The sequence below is a fragment of the Pyrgilauda ruficollis genome, unplaced genomic scaffold, assembly GCF_017590135.1.
Source record: "Pyrgilauda ruficollis isolate IOZ18807 unplaced genomic scaffold, ASM1759013v1 scaffold216, whole genome shotgun sequence".
NCBI classification, from domain to species: domain Eukaryota; kingdom Metazoa; phylum Chordata; class Aves; order Passeriformes; family Passeridae; genus Pyrgilauda; species Pyrgilauda ruficollis.
The window spans coordinates 184,445-193,343 of record NW_024520984.1 but is presented as its reverse complement, the minus strand read 5'-3'; the positions used below and the strand labels follow the sequence as shown (position 1 = coordinate 193,343).

Below are 8,899 nucleotides of genomic sequence, written 5' to 3'. Positions count from 1 at the left end.
AGCAGCAGCCTGGATGTCCCTGTGGATCCACCCAGCCAGGGCTCCAGACTGTCCTTGTCCCCAGGAACGGGCACAGAGGGGACAAGGGGTGCTCTGGAGGCAGCGCAGAGGGGCAGGGACAGGGATCTGCTGAGCTCAGCCCTTCTCCTGTGCTGCACCTGATTTTCCAGCCCTTTTTCCCAATCACTGACCCGCAGGGACGAGGGTCTGGGGCTGTTTTGGGCAGCCCTGAGGGTTTTGAAGCCCTGAACACACTCAGGACATCTCACAGCAGAAACCAGAGCTCGGGGACTCTGTGGGAGCTTCACCTCTGGCTCCACTCAGAGCTCCTCATCTCTGTCATCCTTGGCATGGGACATCTCTCACTTTTCCCCAAAATTCCTGCACCTCCAGCCCCTTCCTGACCAGGGCAATCATCCTCATCATCCATTTCCCACGCTCACCCATCAGGATTTCACATCTGCCTTTGGATCAGGACTGGCTGGGGCCAGTCCAGGCTGGGACATGACAGAGGCTGTGGATGTGATTCACCCCACACCTCTACGCCCATGGGAGATGACAGCCTGCTCTCCTCACCTCTCCATTTTGCTCCGGGCTTTCCAGAGGCATGGGAATGGCTTTTCTCCCATCTGGGGCTCACGTGCTCCTGCTCTGTCGGGATTTGGAACCGATGCTGTCGTGCAAAATTCAGCTGGAGCTGCTGGGTTTCCCTTGGTTGAGCCCCAAAATCGCCTCAGCTGTGAGAGCTGTGAGTAGGGCTCTGTGCTGGGATGAGTTTTCTTTCCCAAAAAATCCCCCCCCTGTCTCAGGAGCTCCAGCACCCCAGGCTGGATCTGCACCCTGGGGAGGGCAGAGAGGGGAAACTGAGGCACGTGGATGACTTTGGAGGGTGTTGTGGAGCTGAGCAGCATCACTCCAGAGCGGCTGCAGCATTTCCAGCTCCTGCTGATCCCGGGGTGCAGCTGGAACCCCCCAACTTCCCTCGTTGTGCTCCTTAAAATAATATTGATTTTTAATTATCTGTAACTGCCCTCCTTTCTTCCTCGGCTCTGGTGTGTGGGACCCTGGTTTTATGGAGGATAACGAAGCATCTCAGGCCTCCTTCCCCCCTCCCCTGCCCTCCCTGGCTGCTTGCAGGGCTCCTGTTCCAGCCAGGGCAATTATGGCTCTCTGCCCTCCCTCCCTCTGCCCAGCCTATAATTTAGTTTTATATAAAGTGCGTTCCAGCTCCTGTTGTGCAAGACGTTGCTATTCCGGGGGATGGGCAGAGGGCTGGGGCAGTGGGGAGGGGGCTGGGGTGGTGTGGCACGGCACCGAGCCCCCCTCTGGGCACCCCACATTCCCAGGGGATGGAGCAGCCCGCTGCCAGCAGCGCTGGAGGTGATCCTGCCTCCTCCTGCCTTTCTGCACCGGGATTTCTCCCGTGGGGAATAACTCGGCTCCTTGCAGGTTTTTCCTGCCCCATCGAGGGGTCCTGCGGGGGCTGCTGCAGAGTGCAGGAGGACGAGGGAAGGTGGCAGCCAGCTCCCGCAGGGAACACAGTGGCCCTTTTCATGGGAAGGGGGATGAAAAATCCAGCTTGAGCCGCTGAGTGTAACCAGATCCCTTGGCTTTTTGGAGAAGGAATGTGAGAGCTTGGGGAGGCTTTTTGGGATGGCGCTGCAGCGGGGCGAGCAGCAGCGGGCTGCCCAAACCCGCGGGCTGTGTGCCACAGGGATGTGGCTCGGGACTCAGAGCCCCATCCCAAAATTTGGCTGCCCCGGGGGCTCAGCCCTGATCCCGTTTCTCTTGCAGAGGTGCCCGAGCCCTCGCTCCCTGTCCCGAGGCAGATCCCCGCGGTGCCGAGGAAGGACAAAGCCCTGGAAGGCGACAAATCCCCGGTGACAGTGCTGACCAAAGGCCCCCGGGCCGAGCTCGGCGGCGCTCCCGAAGCTGTGACATGTGAGTGTTTTCCATCAAAAAGCAGGGCAGAGGTGGGAACCCGGCTCCTCCTGGCTTTGTTCCTCGCCACATCAAAGCTCGAAGCGAGCCTGAGTCACCTGGAGAGGTGAAAGTGAAGGGTGGCACCCAGGGGTGGCTCCCGGTGCCCTCGGAGCAACTGGAGCTGCTTTGGGAAGGGTTGGGGTTCTCTGGAGTGCCGTGGTGGGAAGAGGGATGAGCCTGCCTGGGAAAAGAACATCCCCCAAAACCCCAGGGGGAGAGAGGAGACCCACAAAGAACGTTCTCATGGGCATGGCCCCAGGATGTCTCCATGGCACAGCTGTGGGGTATTTCCATGGGCACAGCCCTGGGATGTCTCAATGGCACAGAATTTCCATGGGGCACAGCCCCGGGATGTCCCTGTGTCATAGCCCCAGTATGTTCCCGTGGCACATCCCCAGGATGTCCCTGTGCCATAGCCCTGGGATGTCCCTGTGCCATAGCCCTGGGATGTCCCTGTGCCATAGCCCCGGGATGTCTCTGTGCCATAGCCCTCTGATGTCCCCATGGCACAGGCCCACAATCTCCCCGTGGCATAGCCCCAGGATATTCCCATGTCACAGCCCTGGGTTATTTCCATGGGCACAGACCCGGAATGCCCCATGTCACAGCCATGGGATATTTCCATGGCCACATCCCCAGGATGTCCCTCTGCCACATCCCCTGGATGTCCCCCTGCCACATCCCCAGGATGTCCCCATGCCGCAGCCATGGGATATTTCCATGGCCACAGCCTCACAATGTCCCTGTGCCACATCCCCAGGATGTCCCCGTGGCACACCCCGCCATGTCCCGGTGCCACAGCCGCTCTCAGGGGCAGAAGCAGCCGTGTCCCACTGGGCCAGCTCTTGTCTTGACCACTCCAGGGCAAGGGTGAGGCTGGTGCTGAGCCTGGCTGAGCCAGGCCTGGCTGAGCCAAGCCTGGCTGAGCCGGGCTGGCTGATCTGAGCCTGGCTGAGCTGAACCTGGCTGAGCCGGGCCTGGCTGAGCCGGGCTGGTTTTGCTTCAGGGGGTGGCAGGGGCTGGCAGCGCCTCCCAAACTCTGCCCCGGCCGTGTGGGGTGGGGCAGGGCCGGGCTGCCCTCGCTCCGCTGGCGGGGCAGGGCTGGGGGAGCGGCGCGGGCAGATGTGGGAGCCTCTCCTGGAGCCTCTCCTGGAGCCTCTCCTGGAGCCGTCCGTCCCTCCCTGGCCGCCAGCCCGCATCCCAGCCTCTCCCTCCCATTCCCTTTCTGCTGGCTGCCAGCTTCCCCTTCCAAGGGGTGTAAAGTGGATGGAAGCTTCCCAGCGGGATGAGGGCGGCTGGGAACGGGGCTGCCCCTGCGGAGGGAGGCAGGGCAGGGCAGGGCAGGGCAGGGCAGGGCAGAGGGCGGCGAGGCGCGGGCGCTGCGGCGGGGAGAGCGCACGTTTGCTGCGGCTGAGCCCTGGCGCGGCGTCCGCGGGCTGGGCCGGCTGCCCGCAGACATTCTGCACGCCTGAGTCACACCGCAGCCGCTGCACAGCCCCCTCCCCAGCCCAGCCCAGCCCCCCACGGGCCCCGGCGCTGCGAGGGATTTGGGCACCCTCCTCCTGGTTCTGGTGGAGGGACCTTTGCCTCTCCTCGCTGGGAAATGAGCAGCGTCACCGCTGGTGTCCCCACTCCTCACTGCGCTGCTCCTGGGCGGGGGTCACCATTGGTTTTTGGGGGTTATTCCTATTTTGGCGGGCTCTGGGGAACACATTTAGGCTCTCCCATGGGATGGTGGCATTCCCGTGCCAGCCTCAGGAGGGGCCGGGCAGAAGGGGCTGGAGGGTGCAGGGTCACGTCCTTGCCCACCAGCGCCAGGACTGGCCCCTCCGAGGCTCAGCTCTGTGCTCAAATCCAGTTTTGCAGCTTTTTGGAACATTGGGATTCTGTGTGTTAAGGCAGGAGCAGCAGACCCAGGTGGGCACAACATTCCAAGGCCTGGCAGTGGCTGGGGGAGGGTCCCAGCAGGGGGACCCCGGTGATGCTGCCCTGGGACACCCGAGGGGATCGAGGAGCATCACCTCAGTGGGAAACCCAGAGTGAACATCCAGGAGGATTTTGGTTATTGAAGAGCTGTAGACAGGCACAATCCTGTTTTTCAGGGCTGGTCCCCCCACTCCTGCATTACTGGGGGAGCTGAAGGTGCCTTTTTCAGCAGAGCTTTGGCCTCGTGTCTTAAAGGCTGTCCTACAAAAATGGAAGCTATTTTCCCTCACTTTGAGGGGGGGATTCCTGGCTGCCTTTGGCTGCCCCTCGCCGGAGCCAGAGCGTGATTCTGATTTACAAACAGTTTAATCTGAGGAATGCAGCGAGATGGGGAGCGCCAAGTGCATCCTGCTGCAGTCCCGGAGAATCCAGCTGCCGTCCCAGGCTGCCGAGCTGCTGCTGCTGCCTCCCTCCTGACTCAGCCCTGCCCAGCTCCCTGCAGGCTCAGCCCTTCCTGTCACAGCCCTGGGCACCGTGGTCACCTCGGATGTCACCTCGGTGCCATCTCGGTGCACACACGAGGCGGGAGAGGGCACGCAGGAGGTGAACACTCCGTGAGGATTTTAGGAAGGGGAGACATTCCCTGTTTTATGCAAGACCTGTTTTCTGTCTCCCACCTCTCCTGCTCTCAGCCCACTCTTCCCGCTCAGCTCTATTTATTTTAAGTTCCCTTCCCAGCGGGTGTCAAAGACCAAGCTCCCACTTTAACCTCCCTGTGCGGCCCAAGCCCAGCTCAGCCTGGTCAAACCAAGTGCTGGGACCATCCACTTGTGTCTTTCACCTTCCATCTATTTTATTTTCACCTTCCACCCACTTTATTTTCACCTTCCATCTGTTTTATTTTCGTGGATGCAGGACAGGGACCGCCTGTGCCCGCTCCACCCCTGTGTCCCCCAGTGCCCTGCACAGAAAGCAGCTCCTGTTCCCTGGTGCCAAGAGGTGCCTTTGCCCTCGAGCCTCTCCCCTGAATCATCCCTTGTTTACTGCCGTGGCAGAGGAAAAGCAAAGTTTGGCTGAAGCACCACCAGACAGGATTTTATTTATTTTATTTTATTTTATTTTATTTTATTTTATTTTATTTGACTTTATTTTATTTTATTTTACTTTATTTTATTTTATTTTATTTGTGGCCTTACTGAGGAGGATGACGGCTGCTGGAACCTTGTTCTGGTTCCCAGTCCTCTCCCGGATGAGGATGAGGAGGCAGCGTGGGCACGGCGGGCAGGAGCAGGGGGCTGAGCCCCCCCTGTGGCTGTGGCAGCAGGCTGGCAGGACACAGAGCTGCAGCAGGAGGGGCTGGAGGGAGGCACAGCCGCAGCTCTGCGTTATTTTCCTCCTCCTGCAGAGAAGTTCAGCCAGAGGCTGCAGAGACCTCAAGGGAGTGGCCGGTCCCTGCAGGAGCAGGCTGGCTCTGCGCTGGTGCCTCTCGTGGGGCAGCCTCGGTGCCTCCATCCCTGCTGGCCGTGCAGGGACGTCTCCTCCTTCAGGTCCTCTGAGTTTCAGGCCATCCTTCACGACAAATCTTCATTTCTTCGGGTTTTTCCATCCCTTCCTCTCTCTGGAGCCTTTGCCTCCTCCCCTCCACCACCTTTTCCACATCTCCTGTTCCATCTCCCTCCTCTTGGACCATCCATCCATCAGCTCACCCCGTGTCCACCTGGGGACCAGATTCCCGTTTTCCTCCAGGGTCTGGGCACGTGTTTCTTGTCACCCTGATTTTTAAAGATTTTCTAAGCCTTCTGATGTTTACATTCTCATAACGAACTTTCTCACTTTATGTAAATAACTTATTGATTTGCATTCTTTTATGGAGGAGAAGAAATTTGGCAGACTGTTACTTTGTCCAGTGTCATTGGAGAAAGGTGGCACTTTCGCCCTCCAATCCACTGCCACTTTTGGAAATCTATAAATGCTAGAGCCAGAAATAAAAATCCCTTTTTACCTTGGAAAGAGCAGCGAGCCCGCATCGTGTTGTTTCGTGCCAATTTGTGACAATTTCTCCCCGTGGAGAAGGCAGGGTGGGTAACGTGCTGCTCTCCCCTCCAGGCCAGCCCCAGGTGCGACCACCCCCGCAGCCCCCCGGGCCCTGCACGCAGCTGCTGCCCAACGGGGAGGCGGGCAACGGGATGTGCCGGGCCGTGCCCAGCGCGCAGAAACCGCAGCGAAAGCTGCAGCCGCACCACTCCATCAACAGCCAGAGCAGCAAGAAGAGCAAGGGCAGCTCCAAGTCGCCCTCTTCGCACATCCCCATTGAGGCGCAGGAAGGTACTGGCTCGAACCTGGGGGTCTCTTTCCAGCTGTTCTCCTCGGGCCCCTCATCCCGTGGGATCTCTTGGGTGGAACCCTCAGGCCCCTCATCCATTGGGATCTCTTGGGTGAAACTCTTGAACCCCTCATCCCGTGGGATCTCTTGGTGGCACCCTGTGAACCCTTGAGCCCCTCACCCCTTGGGATCTTTTGGTGGCATTCTCCAAGTCCTCGAGCCCCTCACGCCTTGGGATCTTTTGGTGGCATTCTCCAAGTCCTTGAGCGCCTCATCCCTTGGGATCTCTTGGGTGGAACCCTCAGGCCCCTCATCCCTTGGGATCTCTTGTGTGGAACCCTGTGAACCCTCAAGGCCCTCATCCCTTGGGATCTTTTGGTGGCATTCTCCAAGTCCTCGAGCCCCTCATCCCTTGGGATCTCTTGGTAACACCCTCCAAGTCCTCAAGCCCCTCATCCCTTGGGATCTCTTGCTGGCACCCTCCAAGCCCAGCGGACCCCTGGACCCTCCTGGCAGCCTCTGCAGGGCGGGTGCTGAGCGGGGCCATCTCCTGTCCTCCAAAATTGGTCTCTCTTGAGGGCTGGGTGTTGAGGGAGACCCCTGGGGCAGTGGCTGCCTCCCAACCCCTTTTCCCCTCCCTTCCATGAGTTCCTGAGGGAGGGTTTCCACCCTCGTGCTGCCCCCCCAGCACCCCCCACGCCGGGCGCTGTCTCACCCGCGCGTTCCTCCCCAGACTGCTGCGTCCACTGCATCCTCTCCTGCCTCTTCTGCGAGTTCCTGACCCTCTGCAACATCGTGCTGGACTGTGCCACCTGCGGCTCCTGCACCTCCGAGGACTCCTGCATCTGCTGCTGCTGCTGCAACTCAGGCGAGTGCGCGGACTGCGACCTGCCCTGCGACATGGACTGCGGCATCATCGACGCCTGCTGCGAGTCCGCCGACTGCCTGGAGATCTGCATGGAGTGCTGCGGGCTCTGCTTCTCCTCCTGAGGGGCCCTGCTGGGGGGGGACCTGCACGGGACCCCCCGGGCTGTCCCACAGCGGGTGAGGCTCCGGACGGTCCCGGAGGAGGAGGAGGAGGAGGAGAGAGAATCCCCTGCTGGAATCCTCGTCCTTGGAGCCGTTCCTGCCCGGGGAAGGGAGGAGGAGGAGGAGGAGGAGGAGGAGAGCGAATCCCCCGCTGGAATCCTCGTCCTTGGAGCTGTTCCTGCCCGGGGAAGGGTGACCCCAGAGGACTGCAGGGGGTCTGGAGGTGTCCTGGCCTGCTCTACCTCTGCCAGCACTGGGGGGACTGTGGGAGCCTCCTGCCACCTGAGCCGAGAGCAGGAGAGCCCGTCACACAGAGCCACCCTGGCATTGGGGACACATATCCTGCAGAGCTATCCCAGCACTGGGGACAGCTTGTCACACAGAGCCAACCCAGCCTTGGGGACAGCTGTCCTGCAGAGCCACCGCAGCCTGGGGGACAGCCCATCACACAGAGCCACCCCAGCACTGGGGACAGCTTGTCACACAGAGCCACCCCAGCCTGGGGGACAGCCCGTCACATAGAGCCACCCCAGCCTTGGGGACACATGTCCTGCAGAGTCACCCCGGGTCCCAGCCTTGAAGACACCCAGTCCCACAGAGCCACCCCAGCTCCTGGTGTTGGGGACAGCCCATCCCACTGCCACCACCCCAGGACAGCTCCGGGGGGTTACAGGGGTGGCACAGAGCAGGGACACCACCCAGGCTGGGTGACCCGTGGGCACTGGGACACGCTGGAGCCTCCAGCCCTCTGCGGGGTCCCGAGCTGGGGGACACGTCCTGCCAGGCCCCCTGCCCCCGGTGCCCAGCCCAGCTGCCAAGTGCAATGCCCACAGCCTGAGCCCTCCTGGAAGAAGCTTTTCCTGCAGCTGTCACCGAGCTCTGTGTGTCCCCCGTGTGTTCCCTGTGTGTCCCAGGCGTGGTGGGGCAGGGTGGCATGGCTTGGTTAGTGCCAAATGACCCCAGCAGTTGCTGGCCCCATGCCACCATCCTGGGGACAGAGGTGGGAGTGGCAGACACCCCTCTGACGGGCTGGGGAGACGGGAGGGGAAGTGTCACGGTATTTTTTTTTTTTTTTTGTTCCTTTTTACTGTAAATAAAGGTCTTTCTTCATTTCTGACTGGCGGCTGGCCCAGCACGTGCTCTGCAAGGCTCTCCCTGGAGACAGAGGCTCCGTGTCCCCTGTCCCCGTGGCCCATCCTGCTCCCAGCTGGCTTTGGGGACATGGGACAGGTCAGCGAAAGCCCCAGGGTGCTCCTGTTTGCTCCTTGTGCTGGGAAAGAAAATGCAAGAGGACTCTCTGTCCTTGGCTCCAGGGAACAGGTTGAGGTCCTGGAGTGCCCTGGATCACCTGGGACAAACCCTGGGCTGCTCTGGGACAAACCCTGGATCCCCTGGGACAAACCCTGAATCCCCTGGGACAAACCTTGGCTCCCCTGGGACAAACCCTGGCTCCTTGTCCCACCATCCCTGGGATGTCCCCTGCTCCAGGCTGCTTCACCAGCCCCAGGGCACAAATTCCCCAAAGGAGAAAATAAATTATGCACATTCCTGTGGAAGGGCTGGGGCTGGTGAGGTTGCTGCCCTTGGAATTTGGGTGGCTTTGGCCCCTCCTGCCCTGGTGGGACCCCCACCCGTGCC

General features: G+C 60.7%; 1 protein-coding gene across 1 annotated transcript; it reads left to right on the top strand.

Annotated features, from left to right (window-relative positions):
- Window positions 1–1,349: 1,349 nt before the first annotated feature.
- MDFI (MyoD family inhibitor) lies at window positions 1,350–7,323 on the top strand. Its single transcript, XM_041468287.1, has 4 exons — window positions 1,350–1,380; window positions 1,795–1,941; window positions 6,016–6,234; window positions 6,966–7,323. The coding sequence occupies exons 1-4, from the start codon at window positions 1,350–1,352 to the stop codon at window positions 7,220–7,222; spliced, it is 654 nt and encodes a 217-aa protein (XP_041324221.1). The 3' UTR covers window positions 7,223–7,323.
- The last annotated feature ends 1,576 nt before the right edge of the window (window positions 7,324–8,899 follow it).